This window comes from Indicator indicator, chromosome 6, assembly GCF_027791375.1.
Source record: "Indicator indicator isolate 239-I01 chromosome 6, UM_Iind_1.1, whole genome shotgun sequence".
Classification (NCBI taxonomy): domain Eukaryota; kingdom Metazoa; phylum Chordata; class Aves; order Piciformes; family Indicatoridae; genus Indicator; species Indicator indicator.
In genome coordinates, this window is record NC_072015.1 from 6,158,048 (window position 1) to 6,176,160 (window position 18,113).

The 18,113-nt window shown below is 41.4% G+C and overlaps 1 protein-coding gene across 1 annotated transcript in view; it reads left to right on the top strand.

The window, feature by feature from the left end:
- Positions 1-18,113, top strand: part of PHLPP1 (PH domain and leucine rich repeat protein phosphatase 1) — a 146,931-nt gene that overhangs the window by 115,340 nt on the left and 13,478 nt on the right. The window contains exons 12-14 of the mRNA XM_054381951.1: positions 2,501-2,656; positions 13,832-14,032; positions 15,056-15,218. Coding sequence (XP_054237926.1) covers positions 2,501-2,656; positions 13,832-14,032; positions 15,056-15,218 — 520 coding nt within the window. The remainder of the gene's footprint in view (positions 1-2,500; positions 2,657-13,831; positions 14,033-15,055; positions 15,219-18,113) is intronic.

Genomic DNA, 18,113 nt, shown 5'->3' on the forward strand with positions numbered 1-18,113 from the left:
CAGGTGCTGGTATTGAGAATTTTTAAGTCCCTAGCTTCACTGGAAGAGAGCTGTCACTCTTGTCTGCTCTGTACACTTCAAATGATGCTGTGAAACAGAAAATACAGGGCACAAAGTGTGAAATTGTACAGAGATGTGCAGAGACATTGAAGATTGTAGACAGCTAGTATATGATGAGCTAGTAAGTATTTTCCTTACAGAGCTCTACAAGATGGATGAGCATCAGATACCAAAAAGTACATTTTTATCTAGGTCAGATGAATGTGCTATGTGGTGTGAACTGTAGGGTTTAGTGTCAGAGATGTCAGGAATGTGGGGAGAAAAGACTGAGGAGATCTACAGAGCAAACTGACAGGCTAACATGCAGAATATCAATCCCTTTGTTTCTTTCTTGCAAAGTGAAATTGCACCTACCCAGAAGGTGAGGGGAGCAAAAGTTCATTTGGCTTTCATTTGCACTTCATAACAGCAAGGATTATTAAGGCACACCGGATATCTTTGGGAGATTAATGATTAGCTGAAACTGGGTACAGTCAACATCCCACTTGTCTCTCCCACCATCTTATCATTAACCTCAGGAAACAGCTTATCTTTGAAAGCTATGCTTTGAAAGCATCTTTGTAGTATGTGTCTAGATAGCTTAGCTCCTAATAAGTCAGCTCACTCTTAAGGCCCAGTTCAAAACATAAGCTTTAATGTCTATTAAACTTGAGAGAAATTTGGATTTGGATTCAAAAGCACCTGGTCAACCATATAGACTTACTGTTGAGTATCAGGTAAACACTAGTGCCCAGGTAGTGCAGTAATGTTGCTGTGCACTGACCTGTGCTTTTCTTTCTGCATAAAATAGCATTCTGAAAACCTGTGAACTGAGTGAGCAGGGCTCTCCTAGGAGGATACTTGCAACTCTAAACACAAATGCTCAAACCTTGACTGACCAGCAGTTTCCTGGAAGGCTGAAAGTTGCACCTAATTGAAACAAATTGTGATTGATACTATGTTCATTTGACTCTTTAAACACATGAACATACGGAGAAAGGTTTTCATGGTGAGAGTAACAGAATTGTGGAACAGGCTGCCCAGGGAGTTTGTGGAGTCTCCTTCTCTGGAGACTTTCAAAACCTACTTGGATGCATTCCTGTGACCTACTCTAGATAGCCCTAGTCTGGTGAGTGGCTTGAACTAAATGATCTTTCAAGGTCCCTTCCAACCCTGAACATTCTGTGAGTAGGAAAGGAAATAATATAGAGAGGCAATTCTGTAACTGAGGGTGATTTTCAAGTAAAAACAGAGTGAAACCAAAATGGTTAAATGACAAATCTGTAACAGATCTGTTTATCACTGTATGGTAAGTCTTTTCACCCTGTGTTAAGCCTTCTGGAATGATGTGACTGACTTGTTTTGTATCCAGGGTCATCATGCAGACAATCCAGCCAACTGAGATAACTGTTAACACTGGAATACAGATACAGAGCGTGACTGTATCTGTCAAGGGGGAAATACTCAATGTACTTGTTTTGGCACAATAATCCGATGACCTGATGTATTGTAGGAAAGGAGCAGGGAGGCTCTTTATGTGTATTTGGGTCATTGCAACAGAGGGAAGATTTTTGCTTTAATGCTGAGTAATTTGAGAGTCTTTGATTGAAACAGGTCAGCATGAGGCACAGACATGCCAGATTAAACAGTACAGTAGTGGAAATCTAAGACAGGTGGCAGATGAAGATAATCTTTTTTTCTTAATTTGCTGAAAGTGCTTCCCATTCAAAATCAAGAGTCAATACATTCTTGTGGTCGTTAGGTGCAGATTTTAAACTTGTTATGTAGTTTATACTGCAAATTTTAGCTTTTGAAATTTGTTCTTGTGTCTTTATATTGTCCTCTTTTTCTCCTCTGCTTCTCCCCCAGTCCCTCAAAAAATGGAGCAGGAGGATGGGACTTTAGGTCATCTATCGTTTGTAAAAGCTCAAGAAAGTAAAGCCGATTAGATAAATTTCATTCACTATAGAACAGGAAAAGGGGGCTTTATGTTAGTCTGGTATTAACAGAAAAGGAAAATGGGGGGCAGGGAAATGCATTGGATTATGAGTCAGCACATGATGAATAAACCAGTATGAAATTTGTGGGGTGACTAATGATTTCGCCTATACTGCTGAAGTTCTCCCATTAGCCAGGGGGATCCCACATGTGCAGTTTTCTGCAGCCATTGTTAGCAATTACCTCCCTCACTGTCGTGCTTCTATATTCATGTTTTATACAGTGCAATAAGATAACCTTGTCTCACTGCTTTCACTCCTGAGTCATCCATAAACCTCCTTCCCTGTCTCTGAACAACCTTTTTGAGAAGTTGGTGGCGAGTGGGAAGACATTCTTGGATCTGTGCGTAATTAATACCATGTCTGCTAATCAGTTGGCTGAATCACTTTCTTGTAATATCACACTTAAAGCAACTCTTTGGTTTAGGTTTTTCTCTCATTGTCTTTAATTCTCTTTTCCTAAGGTTGTTTTACAATAGCAGTTTACGTAAGCTGCTGGCTGGACATAACATGTTGGGAAGGCTACCAGATCGGCTCGAGCGAATGCAAGTGGAGGTCCTGGACGTGCAACACAACCAGCTCCTTGAACTGCCACCTAACCTGCTTTTGAAAGCAGACAGGTAAACATAAAGAAATTTACTCTCCACTTGGGTGTGAGGAACCTTGCTTTGTGTGTTACTTCCTAGCCAAAAGGGTTATCTGAGGTTCCCCTACTGGTCAAGTTGCCAAGCCTTGTGTGGTAAGATGTCTGCCTAACCCACCAAAACACTCTTTTTCTTCTACTTTTGTTGCCTTATATGGTTACTTCTTCTTCCCCACCAAGTTCCTGCTGAACACCTACTTCTTGAAATCTATCTGTAAAGTGAAGAACATGCTATTTTCTGCTGTGTACACTGAGATGAGTTAGTGGCAGCTTCTTTAAATATTTCTTAGGCTTGTTTGATGGAGTGTGAAAGCTGGGGTTGTTTTTTTTTTTACCTCCTTTCAGTCAGAGGCTAGAACTTATTTATACCTGTCAAACAAAAGAAAATCTGTGCAGAAGACTGTCAGAGTATCACAGTTACTCCACTGTCCTTGCTTTCTGTATTTTTTTTCTTTATGCTTTTCAGATGTTTGTGACTAATTTAGCTGGTGTCACCGCTTAATCTGCTTTTTGTGGTGCTTTGAGGCCTTTAAGAAAAAAAAAACCAGAGCTGAGTCCTCCAGGAGGACCAGAAAGGTCCAGGGATGGACAGGAATATTGTAATTTTGTTACTCAATCCCATAATCCTCCTGTCTCTTCATAAGCCAGCAGCAAGGCCAACTCGGTCTCTTTTCTCCCTCCTTTCAGCTCTCCATAGAGAGTCCTTGTCCTGGCAACATGGTGGAGGAGGCCTGTTTGTAGCCTTCAGAAGCCTGACTAATTTTCCCTGTGCAATCTTGGCCTACTTAGGCCTAATGGAATGGAGGTGGTGGGAGGGAGAAAAGCAGCACTGGGGCTTGTGGTTTAGTCTGGTTGGGGGAAGGTTTTGGGGAGTTCTCATGTATCCTGTGCATGTGTTAGGTGTTAAGAATTTGTGTATTCTGCATTTTCCTGTCTATTTTTGAATACAATTCTGTATTTCTCTCCAATTCAACGAGAGCGTCTTTATTTTACTTCCTTTGGGGAGTAAAATTATTTCTGTCTGCTCTTTACACAATGACAGGTTCTTGTTTTGTATGCCCCTGATCCTTTAGTCTTAGAGTCTTCATAATGTTTCTTCCCGAGTATGAACATGCCCTGTGAAGTGGCTGTGACTGAGATGGGGGAGGTCAGAAGCAGAGCCTGGGGATGGTGGATGGGCTTGCCCTGCTTGATGTCGGTGTTCCTTGCGCCTCTACGCTTCCACATATAGTAATGGGATTTTTGAGTGCTCAACCCATGCATAATTCATCAGGCTGTGAGATTGTATGCTGTGAGGTTTTATTTCTGCTCCTAGCTGTGACAAAAAGAACGCATAACTCCCGGGTCTCTTTAGCTTGGAGAACCAGAAGTAGTGGTGATCTCACTGCTACAGCTCTTCACACAATGAAGGGTATTGTGAAACCTCTGCTTTTATACTGTTGTTTATTCTGTCTTGAACCTCTGTGTAAATTTCCTTGGGTTTGCAGTATTAGGAGATGGAGAATTAGGTTGGTGGTTGAGATTAGTTTCTAAACTTGATTTACTCTTGAAAGGTGATGTCTTGAGGAATTTATCATTTAGGTTAAAAATTCTTTCAGAAGGTGAACTTTACTAGGACAGGGTTTTGATTCTGGACATGAATATGACATTTGATTTGCTTTAAAGCCTTGATTTGTTTTAAAGAACCTTAAAATAATTTTTGTACTTTGATTATTTTTTTATTCTTTTTTTTAACATTATTGCATATCTGTCCACATTCAAGCCTGTACCATCATTGGAAGAAATTAACATCAAAATAATTTTTCTGATAATCAATTCACTGTTTCAGTTGAGACTTTACATAAAAGTGCAGTCAAAGTATTGAAACTTAGCAATGTTACGCCTGTAATAATTGTGATCATCTGGCCCATTTCTGTTTCAAAGTGGTGAATTTCATAGCCTCTTCCTGTGGCAAGGAAGTTTCAAATCAGCAGCTGTAATTGTTTTGTGGATGACTTTTCCAGCTACTGAACATTGGAGACTGTATGAACTTCATAAAGAGAACCTCATAAAAGGCTTTATTTTTTTACCAGAAGTTGCAATAGTATGTCAAAAAGCTATTTACAGGTCTCAAGCTGAAATTCCTATCTGTTAACTTGGAAAGGAAAGAAATGTTTAAGTTTGAGCTACAATATATTAGATAGCTTTTTAGGGTCTTGGTTTGTGTTTTGTGTGTTTTGGGTTTTGTTTGGTTGTTTTTTTTTTTCTCCTGTGATGCCAAAAGGAGCAAGTTCAGGCCAAAATTAGGACTGAGGGTAGATTTCCAGGAGTTTACTAAAAAATATGCTGAGAAGAGATAAAACTAGAAAACGTGGAATAGTAGTATTAAATGGGTGGTTCATGCTTTGGGACATTATCCCCTTCTCAGCTTTCAGGCAGTACCGGGCATATGTTTTCCAAGTCTTCTTGGGTACCAACAAAGTCGTGTACCATCACAGGAGCTTACCGATTCTACCATGCCAACACTGTTGCAGCCTTCCTTGCTTGTAATAATAGTAAAAACAGTTGCCTTGGATGGGGTTTTTCCCCTTGTGCCCTACCTGTTTACTGGTTTAGATGATGTGGATTGCAAATGGCTTGCCTGTGCTGGTGCCACTACAACTGCTGCAAAAGTGGTAACTGGAGGAAAACAGGAGATTAGTGCACAATGTCCAAGTTTTAAGTTTGGAGTGTCCTACAGGAAATACTTAACCTTTTTATTTTGTTTTCAAATGTTTGCATCTGTCCGTAGCTAAGCGTCAACAGAAGTAGGTTGGAGCCAGGGAAAGATGTTCAGGGGCTCTTTTTTTTTTTTTTTTTTTTAAATAAAAAGGTAAAATGCTTCTCTTCTTCAAATATTCCCTGGGAAGAACAATCTATACTGACAGATGTGCCGAGAGAACTGAGTTGCCTTAGTCTGCCGTGATCTACCCGGCATATAATGTTGGACAAACCACTTTACCTTTCATAACCTTTATCTCTCCATAAAATTAATTTACTTTTGCAGCCTTGCAAAGATTAGATTATTTTTTTGGAAAGGTACTCAAGTCTGTGCAACTGACAGATGAGATTCTGTCTGGATATGAAGTCTCATGCTGTGAATTATAAACACTTTTCTTCCCAATCCTGAACGTTTGATGGAGTGGGTGTGAAGTGCCTTGGGCAAACTTCAGAACAAGCAGTGGTGGTCTTTGACATCTAGAACATCTGAAAAAGGGAGAGAAATGGATTCGTTGGTGCACAAAGAGAATATTGCTTTCACCAAAAAACCCCAAATCAAATAACAATGAGTAAAACAAACAAACCTAACAACAGCAAAAAAAAAAAAAAAAACACCTGGGAAAACTCTGTTGTCTTCATTGAAGAACCTGGCTAGCAGGTCGAGGGAGGTGACTCACCTCCTCTACTCCACTCTGGTGAGGTCCCATCTTGAGTCCAGTTCTGGAGCCCCTGTTACAGGAAAGATATGTAAGTGCTGGAGTGTGTCCAGAGAAGGGTCATGATGATGATCGAAGGGCTGGAGCTCCTCTCTTATGAGGACAGGCTGAGAGAGTTGGGATTGTTCAGTCTGGAGAAGAGAAGGCTCCAAGGAGACCTTATTGTGGCCTTCCAGTATCTTAAGGAGGCCTACAAGAAAGATGTTGAGGGACTTTTTAGAATGTTGGGTAGTGGTAGAACCAGAGGAGTGATAGGACGAGGGGGAATGGAGCAAAATTAGAAGTGCGCAGATTCAGGTTGAATGTTAGAAGTTCTTCACCATGAGGGTGGTGAGACACTGGAACAGGTTGCCTAGGGAGGTGGTGGAAGCCCCATCCCTGGAGGTTTTTAAGGTCAGGCTGGATGTGGTTCTGAGCATCTGTGGTCTAGTGTGAGGTATCCATGCCTCTGGCAGGGGTATCGGAACTGGGTGGTCCCTTCCAACCCTGACAATTCTGTGATTTTGTGAATCAATGAATGGTGCTTTGCTGCCTTAATTCCTCAAAAACCACTGAGAAGATGCCATTCTTTGGTGAAGAGTACAATTTAGGGATATTTTGTTGGTCTTCTTTTTAATTAACTTTATATTTTGAACTGCTACATGAGGAGAAACTGAGGACTAGCCTATGAAACATATTTCTCTGACCAACACAAAACCTGGGTCTGTTGATCGCACTGAAAGTATGCACATCTTGATCACATTAGCAAGGATTTCTCTTGTACGGTGAGGATTTTCTTGGCAAGATGAGTGCCACAGGAGGCAGCCAGATAATCTCTTCCTTTCTCATTACCAGATGCTGCAAAAACAGAATTCCTGTGTGCTAGGGCTGATGGGGAAAACTCCCAAGCTGAGTCCTAAACCTTTTTTTGTGCACCTGCATTCCTGCCTGCCTTTCATTTCTGTGCACTGCTTCATCTGTTGTGATGCCTTTTTTGCTCTCTCCAGTTCTCATACAGACACTTCACTGCTTTTCTTGACCAGCTTACAGCAAGCTTCTGTCTTATGACATGAACTGTTGCACAGTGCTCTTTGGATAAGCGTTTCAGGAGCTTTATCTGGATATGGTAGAAAAACAGTGGCAGTGGTCAGGAGGGTTTAAAAATGAGAGACAGTGGTGAAAGGCAAAAGGTTTGCCTTGTGCCCAAATGTGCTTTCAAGTTAGTGTGAATATTTTCAATACAAATCAATAAAGCAGCTGTTGGACTATTTAAAGCAGTTGTGTGGTGAAGATGTGTAGCTGTGATCTGCCCAGCTTAAACCTTGGGCTTTGATTTGTAGTATCTGATAGTGGCCAACCGTGGTGGCAAAGCCACTGTCACCTATTCAAAGCCCATCTAGGCTCTCATCTGAAGGTTCTTGTCTTCAGCTTTGTTCAGCTGCTCATATCTGTTTTGATTTTGTGTGTTTGGTTGTTATTTGATGTAATTTAATTAGTTTGGAGGGTTTGGGGGATTTTGGTTTCGCTTGTTGGTTTGGGGGTTTGTTTGTATGTGTAGGGGTGTGGTGGGTTTTTTGTTTGTTGGTTTTGTTTGTTTTCTGGAGTTCTAGAAGCTGACCAAGATAAACTTGCACGTGTTTGGTATTTGCTGTTTCCACCCACTGTGGCTGCTTTCATTTGATGCAGGTATTCAGTCTTATGATGGATGCAAGAGAAGTGAGGGAGATAACAAAGTTAAATGAATGCTAAGAGCTATTTGAGTGTTTAACACAGAGCTTTCATGGCAGAAACGCTTAGTTGTATGTGTGTTTTTTCTGGCAGGTTAGGGTGTGCAAGTGGATAGATATTAGAAACTATGAAAATTCCAGTTAATTAAACAGCTAACAAAGAACTTGAGGAGACAACAGCAGTTTGGTAGCCTATCAACAGGAAGGGGATTCACTTGAATATTTCCATCTATATATTATTTATTCTAAAAGAGGAGAAACTCTCTTTTCTGCACAGGCTGGCAGAACTGCCTTGACTTTATTTTATTTTGCCACCACATCCCCTTCTTTTTCACCCCAGACATATTTAGCTTACAGGATTCTTCCTTGCACACCTGCTACCACTATCATAAATTACTTTAGGATTAGGTGACCAGAAACTGAGGACATATCTCTGCAGTAAGGACTGAAGAAGAAATGTTGTGTTTTGATTGCTGTGTGCTGATGGAGATCTTGGGGTACAGGCCAAAGTGGAGATCTTGATTTCTCTGCATATTCTCTTTTTGCAGCTTACAATGTTCTTTCCAACTCTTATCAGTACTTTCAAGCTAAGTAAAGTGGTTTTGATTTGCTGCTGCTTCGCCATTGGATGCAGTTATCTGTGTTGCTCCTTTTAATGCTGAGCATTCCTAAGCTTTTTGGAGGACTTACACTTTTCAGTGGTGGCTGTGTCTTACTAGCAAGCCAAGTTTGCCAAGCTACCTCAGAAAACGATGAGGATTTGGGAGATGACTGTATTCTCACAACTGTCTATATTCAGCTTTTTTATGTGCTAGAGGTAGATGTTTGTGTTAAAAAATTTCAGACCTTTTGCCATTTTCAGTAGATGATTTTTCTTCCTCTGTTTTTTGGAAGTTGAGGTTAAGATCAGAATCCTCTGGGTATAAAGCATGTGACTGCATATTAGGTCTGTTTTGTTGAGTTAGATCTATGTCCTTGATCCTAGACTATTCTTTAGGACAGTCTTTTTGTTCTGGTTTAGAGAAATTAAATCTGGCAAGGGGCTGGACTTTAATGCCCCATAAAAACCGAAGGTGACATACTCCAGAGGGAGATCAATGTTTATGTTACTACTCCAGAGGAGAATTTGCACCCTGTCAAAGCTGAAGAATTCTGGCATCTCCCTGCCAGTGTATTCATTTCCTTCTTAATCTCTGACACTCTTAGTACTTGTTAATTCATGCTCTCCTTGCTATATTGTGCTCTGGTATGTGCACAAGCTGCTGAATTCAGGTTTTTGTAGAGATGCTGTGCTTTTTTTTTCATGAGCTTGTGGTGTAGTGTGTGGGTGAAATTGGAAAGGGAAACAATTAATTTTGGACTGAGCTTTAATACTTGACATTCTGCTTCCATCTGATAAACAATATGAGTGGGATATCTTCAAGGAACATGAATCAGTTTAAGTCCATACACGAGAGAGATGGTAACAGTTGTACCCAAGTAAATTTCCACTTCTGTGGAGGGCATTTTTAAGAGGATAAAGAAATAGAGGAGTGGAAATAACCTGGAGGAGGACTTCTGTGTTAAATTAGTATGAGGAAAAAACCTGATGGACATGTACTGGGGATTTTGAAACTTTTTTTTTTTTTTGACATAAGACTTGACATGGACTTGACAAAGCTTTGACAGTGACAATCTGCTGGCTCTTTCTGCTCTCTGCCTTAAGATTGGGGGTTGTTTCCCTATTTTTTTTTTTAAACATAGAGAATATTAAAGTAATTGTTGTTTCAGAATGTTTTTACCATTTTAATGTAACAGCTGGTCAAAAAGGACATGTAAATAAGCAGCATGCTGTTTCTAAAAAGTTATTTTAATTCTGATGATGTCAGCTACTGACAGGGATCAGTTGAGACGATCCTAAACCTGTTTGAGTACTACCCAGCGGTGAGTTGTTACATACAGGGTAGGCGAGGTAGCTTGCTGCCACAGGGTTCCTGTTCTGGGCTGTGGGCAGGGTTTTGCTAGCCATCTAAACCTTGTTCACATCAAGGCACTAAAACTGTAGGTGAGGATTTATTTCCAGTGTTGTATCACTCTGGAAGACTTGGCAAAAGGGTGAGACTCCACTCTGGTGAGATCCCATCTTGAGTACTGTGTCCAGTTCTGGAGCCCCTCTTACATGAAGGATCTGGATGTGCTGGAACATGTCCAAAGAAGGGCCACGAGGATGATCAGAGGGCTGGAGCACCTCTCCTGTGGAGACTGAGAGAGTTGGGACTATTCAATCTGGAGAGGAGAAGGCTCCAAGGAGACCTTATTGTGGCCTTCCAGTATCTTAAGGGGGGCTTAAGGCTGGTGAGGGACTTCTTAGGGTGTCAGGTAGAGATAGGACTAGGGGGAACGGAGCAAACCTAGAAATGGGTAGATTCAGATTGGATGTCAGGAAGAAGTTCTTCGTTATGAGGGTGGTGAGACCCTGGAACAGGTTGCCAAGAGAGGTGGTAGAAGCCCCACCCCTGGAAACTTTTAAGGCCAGGCTGGATGGGGCTTTGAGCAACCTGATCTTAGTGTGCGGTGTCCCTGCCCGTGGCAGGGGGGTTGGAACTGGATGATCTTTGAGGTCTCTTCCAGCACTGACAATTCTATGATTCTATGATAAGACCTGGCAAAAGGGTGGGGGTGAACAGAGCACCAGTTCTTCTCTTTCCCTTCCCCATTGGAAAATAGTTGCATCAAAGCTTTTTTTTTGGGGGGGGGGGGGGGGGCAGGAACATGCAGAATCTGGCCACCTGAAGTACCAGCGAGGGAATAACTTGAAATTTCTTGTTGTATTCCACCAATGTAGAAATCTTACTAAAAACAGAAGAGTTTTTGATTCATTTTTCTTTTTAATTTAAAATGGCTTCAGTATAGTTAACTCTGTTAACTTCAGCTGTATCAGAGCAATATACCTTTTCTTGTTCAAAGCTTTCAGCAGTATTTTGGACTAGCTGTGCTTGAGCAAACTTATATTCTTCTGAACTTCATAGCCATGGGATGCTCTCTAGGTTAACTGTGGGCTCCATTTAATTAGTAAAAGAAAGTACCTGTGTAACACTCCAGGTTATTCTGCTTCAACTTGTAAGAACATAAATGAAATACAGATTTCTCTTCAGAGTAGCAGGATGTGCCCTTTCTTGGGAGATGTTTTGCTGACGCTTCTCATTCCCATCGTATTCCTGTGAAAATTCAGTTGTCCCAGCAGCTTTACACTTTTTAAATAGGTAATCTTTTCCAGGCTGAGCTAAAGACGACCGTTTTGTACTATGAGTGGTACAAAAGGTATCGTGGCTTTAATGTTCATGAAAGTGCCTTTTTGTGTGGAGAGAAAAGACTTATGATGCATATTAGACTGAAGTTACCAAAGGAGCTGTCTGTATTTTAGCAATAGGTGTGCTTGCTGGTGTTTAATTAAGCACAGGAACTGTTGATGTGGTATGCTTCAGTTTAATAATCCAACTTTGAATGAGCTTAATATAATTTTAGTTTATAGCTAAAGGGTGAAATTGTGCAGCAGCATCTTAGAATAAATAAATCATTTTAGAACTGCTTTCAGATGCTTATTCCCTTCTCTCTATTAATCCTCTCGTTCTTCCCTTCCTCCTCTGGAGTTTTACCACACTCGTGAATAATGAATGAGTCTGAGGACTAAACTGTTTCTCCTAACTGGACTCCTCTGTCTGTGTAAAACAGCTAACCTAGTTTCAGTTCTCTGCTGTGCTGAGAGATTTTTGCTTCTAATGGAAATGGTGGGGGGTTTTAAAAATCCTTTGGCATTCCACATGACCACTCTGTAGCATGTCTGACCTTTGTTTGGTGCTGAGCACCAGTTTCCACCAGCTGCAACTCCTGCAAATCCATTTAATTCATTAATAGACCTTAAAGGTCATTGGATTCCTGCATGCTTGGGAAAAGCTATCAATATTTTATGACTTCTCTTAAGATTAATGACAGGAGCACACCTACCTTTTGTGTCCTGGTCAGTGGCTTTATAGGATTCAACCAGCATGTTTCCAAGTCTTGTTTCTTGGATGCAACTTTCCCCATTGCAGCTGCCTGTGCCTGTTAGTTGGTAGGAGCCATACAGCCTGGTTTGAACACGGTCACTGCAGGCTGGCAGGCACACACTTACTTCTGGATTCCAAGTTCTCTAATGCAGCCTTTTCTCAAAAGGGAAGAAAGGAAGAGAGAGGTCTTATTTCTGTTGTGAAGACATGTCCAGAGTTGGTTACTAAAGGATAAATAACCTTCTTTTTTCCTTTGCTTTGGAATTGTGTGTGTAAATTCTAGCCCTCAAGATGCCTAGTATGTGTATTTCTCTAGTGCTGCTGCAATCACCAAACTTTTCTAATGAAAAATGAATCTTCAGTGTGCAGAACTTGACTGGCAGGAGTGGGCAGTGCCTATACCTCAACAGGTTTTGTTCCCGTCCTGGAAAGAGTCCTTTGACAGAGAAAGGAATAACTTCATTTCTATGCTGCTTCAGTCTCAGTCCTTGCTGCTTGTGGTGGGACTGCAGAAAATATTTACAAGGGCTTCTGGTGAGCAGGGAAAGGGTACACAGGAATTACATAGAGATCTGCCTGGCTTGCTGCATATATCACCGAGAATCTAAATTTCTTAATTTAATTTACTATTAGGTCTCTCTCGCTTTAAAAGCTAAACAGCAAATTAACTGCTTGGTCACAGAGTTGGTTGGTCAGTTGGTTGGTTTGGTTTGGGTTTTTTGTGTGATTGATGCATCTTTTTAGTTATACAAATATTCAAAGAAGAATTTTTTGTATTTTGTAGTTGTTTTCAGGCCAGCAGGTTTAAGCAAAATACTGTCTGCAACCTACCCACTAGAGAGCAGGGAAGGGGAAAAGGACCTGGTAGCCCTAGTGGGTGGAAGGTTGACTGGGAGCCAGGAATGTGCTCTTGTGGCCAAGAAGGCCAATGCCATTCTGGGGGGGATTAGAAGCGGTGTGGTTAGTAGGTCGAGAGGTTTTCCTCCTCCTCTACTCTGCTCTGGTGAGGATGCTTCTCGAATATTTTGTCCAGTTCTGGGCCCCTCAGTTCAAGAAGGGCAGGGAACTGCTTGAAAGAGTCTACCAAAGAGCCACAAAGATGATTAAGGGAGTGGAACATCTTCCTTATGAGGAGAGACTGAGGGGGCTGGGGCTTTCTAGCTTGGAGAAGAGGAGGCTAAGGGGTGACCTCATTAACATTTATGAATATGTCAAGGGTGAGTGCCAAAAGGATGGAATCAGGCTCTTCTTGGTGATGCCCAATGACAGGACAAGGGGCAATGGGTGGAAGTTGAAGCATGGGAAGATCCATGTGAACATGAAGAATTTTTTTCACTGTGAGGGAACACTGGAATAGGCTGCCAGGGGGGTTAATGGAGTCTCCTTCTCTGGAGATATTCAAAACATGCCTGGATATGTTCCGGTGTGATCTGGTACAGGTGATCCTGCTCTGGCAGGGGAGTTGGTCTAGATGATCTTTTGAGGTCCCTTCCAGCCCCTAACATTCTGTGATTTCTGTGATTAAAATGCTGAAAAATCGGCTTGCTTTTTCCAGTGACTTCTTTTAAATCACTTGAAGGGCAGCTGTACTCTCGCAGGTCACTGATGATTAATGCAGAATTTATTATGTGGAATGAATATGGAAATTATGTGGTTTGTTATTGCTCTTACCTGTAGGTACTGTTGGTAATGTTGGAGGTACTGAGGTCTTGATATAGGATAGATACATTTTGACCTACTCACTTTGCTGATGTTTTGTTTGTAAAAATATGTTCCTTTTAAAATGTAATCAGAAGTTTTATTTATATAATTCTAGACTTCTGTTCTTCCTGTCTGTTGTGAATTTGTTGCTTTTGACCTTTGCTTTATAACTACCTTACTCTTAAAAATAGTCATTTTATTTATACTTTTAGATAAAACCTGCAGGATGTTTCACTGAACTCCCTTATGCAACTTCTTTTTGCAGCCTGAGATTTCTTAATGCCTCTGCCAACAAACTGGAAATGCTTCCTCCAGCCACTCTTTCTGAAGAAACCCATAGCATCTTGCAGGAGTTGTATTTGACCAATAACAACCTCACAGATAAATGTGTACCCTTGTTAACAGGCCATCCACACCTGAAAATTTTGCACATGGCTTACAATCGCCTACAGAGCTTCCCCGCGAGGTAAGTAACTGATTTCACTGCCTCTGGCCCACCAGTGGGTGGGCATCATGAAGTATTTTCACAGCAAGAACTAAATTGCACAGAAATGTGATGGCACAGGCTGTATTTTGCATGTAGTGATATACTGCAGTGGGTGGATTCACCTGCTATGCCCTCTTGAATGTTGCTACCATCCCTTGCATTACACAGACAAGTACTATGTCTTCGTTGGTGTGTTTTGGTTGCACCTGAAACCCTTTTCAACTGGACTAATTCAGCATGACCACAGTATGCTTTTGAAGTCAAGCAAGGGTGTCTTGTGTTTTCCTTGGCTTGGTCAATTTGCTTACACCTGGTGGTCTTCTCCTTAGAGAGAGCATAGCTCTCTCTTTGTGAGCATAGCTGTCTGGAAAGGTCATCTGCAAGAGGTCTAAAATCCACTAGGGAAAAAATCCTTTCACTCCAGAAGGAGGTTCTACCTTGGCAGCAATTCCTGTACTTGGAATTCAATCTCTTTTAATCAGAAATCTTTCAAGTGTAAGTGGTGGTGTAAGGCTGGTGGTGTAAGGATTTCAACCTCAGAAAAATGCTGGTGGTGTAAGGCTTTCAGCCTTGGAAGAGACGGCAATAAACAGAGGCATCTCTGTATTTGTTGTTCTGAGCAGCTGCACTTCAGTGACAAAGGGGAGGAAGGGAGATGAATTGGGGGGAAGGGTTGAGCAGAGCACTTGGAGGTGGAGGTGAAAATTTGGGTTGAAAGAAAGGGGAAGAAAGGAGAAAGAAGAGTGAAAGTGAGCTGGTAAATAGGGAATATAAGCAAAATAAGTAATTTTAAAAGTAGCATTAACAAAACATTGACAGAAGCAGCACACGTTTTGTTCCACAACTGTGTTAGTGTCTGATGTGAAGAAAGGTGACAGGCACGGCTGTGAACAAGGACCAAAGTCTGATTTTATTTTCTGCTGCTCTTATCACCACTTCAAAATAAAATATGCATGTCTATTAAAAGAAGAAAAAAAAAAACTCAAACTCTTGTTTTCATAGCAAAATGGCCAAGCTGGAAGAGTTGGAAGAAATTGATATTAGTGGGAACAAACTGAAAGCCATTCCAACAACCATCACGAACTGCAGACGTATGCATACTGTAATTGCTCATTCCAACTGCATTGAAGTCTTCCCAGAAGTCATGCAGCTTTCTGAAATAAAGGTAAGGGAAGAATGTTCTTTGGAATAAGCAAGTGTAATGTGACTTTACCAGTTCTGTTTTCCCCTCAGGTCTCTCATTGCTACAGGATAGTATATTCTCAGAAATTACAGACATCTGACAGCTGCTTTCTTCTCTGAGGTCATGTGCAAAATATTCATCTCTATGCTTCCTCAGAGTGGAATGGAAGAAGGGCCCCAAAATCTGATTTTGCACTCAGCTTCACTAGATCCTATCTCCCCTGCCAAATAAGTGTTAGTTGTCTTCCTGCAACAGTCTGTTATGATACAACTTAGACATTTGGCAAGAGCTACGTGTAATTAACTCTTGCTACCTTGGCAATTGGTTGTGTAGGAATGGACCTTGTTTAGAGCTCATGTTAAAAACTGCTGAAGCTGCAAAACGATATGGGCCTTGAGGACAGAGATAAATTGCAGAAGCGCAGGATTTGAGTATTTAGGCAAGCTACTTTAATTTTCCTAATTGCAGACTTATTTTGCACAACTGGAGGAATGCTTAATCAGTCTCTTGTAGGTGTTTCCAGAAGTAATTTTGTGCTTTTCCTGAGACTTTTTTTTGTGGGACATGTTCTTTGCTTGACCACACTGAAGAGCTCTACTGCTTACCTTCTGTGAGTTGATTTTTTGCTTCTTGCCTGGCTATAGAGAAAAAGAGTATTTCACACTGCATGCTGTTTCCACTGGCCAGAGCTGAGAGTCAGTTAATTCACAGTATACAAATCGTGTGATCTGGCAGAAAATCTGTCATTCTCCAAGGCTGAAAACTGATTACCTATTCATGGGCTCAAAGCAACTTAAGTGTCCTTCAGGCGCTCTGTAAAGTCAAAAAGCGAAGTTCCCACACCGCTGTGGATGCCTCAGTGTCTGGGGTTCAGCAAAGCAGCAGGAGCAATGTGTAAAGATGAGCTTTGTGGTTCTAGCCAGGAAATGTCAAACTTGTGGGTTTTGGAATACTCCTCCCTCTTTGGAACAATGGCCAGAGGAAGCAGAGGGCCATTTAGAATCAATCAGAAGCAAAGCCTTTTTTCTTAGAGGAAGAATTGGAGTGGGGGAGCACAGCTCTGCATGGTAAATATTTCTTCAAAAACATGAGGGTGGTGTTAAAAAGCAACCAAAAAACTCAAAACAAACAAAAAAAAAAAGATCATGTAAACACTGATAGGAAGCAGTCACCTTTTGTTTTGTTCATTTTAAGGAAAGCTGCATGTTTATAAAAGCATTAGCATTTAAAGTGCTGCTCTGCCATAGTGCTTAGCTGCAAAACACTCTTGGAAGACCTGGCAGTTTCATTCTGCTGGTTCCCTGTGGTTATTTCACAGATTCACAATATTTTGGGGGTTGGAAGGGACTTTGAAAGTTCATCTAGTCCAATCCCCCTGCCAGAGCAGGATCACCTATACCAGATCACAGTGGAACACATCCAGGCAGGTCTTGAATATCTCCAGAGAAGGAGACTCCATAAGCCTTTTGGGCAGCCTGTTCCAGTGTTCTGTCACCCTCACAGTGAAAAAATTCATCTTCTCATGGATCTTCCCATGCTTCAACTTCCACCCATTGTCTCTCTTGTCCTGTCATTGGGCATCACCAAGAAGAGCCTGATTCCATCCTTTTGGCACTCACCCTTGACATAGTCATAAATGTTAATGAGGTCACCCCTTAGCCCCCTCTTCTCCAAGCTAGAAAGCCCCAGCCCCCTCAGTCTCTCCTCATAAGGAAGATGTCCACTCCCTTAATCATCTTTGTGGCTCTTTGGTAGACTCTTTCAAGCAGTTCCCTGTCCTTCTTGAACTGAGGGGCCCAGAACTGGACACAATATTCGAGAAGCATCCTCACCAGAGCAGAGTAGAGGAAGAGGAGAACCTCTTAACCTACTGACCACAACCTTTCTAATCCGCCCCAGAATGGCGTTGGCCTTTTTGGCCACAAGAGCACGTTCCTGCTTATGGTCTTCAGCAGAAGAATGAGGCATGGACCTCACTGTTTTGGGATTGCAGGGATAGAGTGCATGACTTCATCAAAGTGGGCACAGTGCTCCACCACTGTGGAAAAAAAACCCTGGTTCTTAAGCCTGGTTTTGACTTGCTTGAGATGAGTTCATGTAGTTTCCCGATTGGAAGATGCTTTACTGGGTGTATGGCCTCTTGGTTGTTTCTCTAGGTCAAAGCTAAATCAGTTTGTATTAAAATAAAGTTTGGATCAGTTAGGAACTGTGCTTTCCTACTTGCCTGGGGAGTAAAGTAAGGACTGAGTTTAACATAGATCTGCAGAAGTTCATCTTAGGCTGTTCTTCAAACAGTGCCAATAAAATCGAAGAAATCTTAACCTGATAAATAATCTATTCACTAGTGCCTGGAGACCAAGGGTTATGCTGTAGAGTGCTGCTGCCTTTGGCATATTAGGCATTTAATGAGAATGCTGAAATTACTTCACCGTTTTCTGCACTTGTTATTCCATCAAATTTGGAATGGCATTGAGGTGTTGGACACAGCAAGGCCTGCTGGCAGCTTCTTTAATCTGCCAAGTAATTACTGGCTCTCTGGAAGCAACAAGGAGTTACTCAGAGGGGGAAAAAAAAAAGCTCTCTGGAGTAACTGTTAAGCTATCTACTGTTTGCATGACATTAAACTGATTTCCTTGTTGGGCTTAGAAAATGTCAGCAGTTTGTTCTTCATAGGTAATAAGGCCTCCACATTAGATGGCGTCAGGCTTCAAGACTTGGGTCGGAAGCTCATTATTATTATTATGTATTTTGAAAAGCGTTAGGAGATTTTTCTTTTCCAAATTTTACTTAGGTTATCTCAAGCCTTCTTCCAGCTCAGGACCAAATTTCTCTGAATATACCTACAAAAAAGAAAGTGTGTCACTTCATTCAATGGAA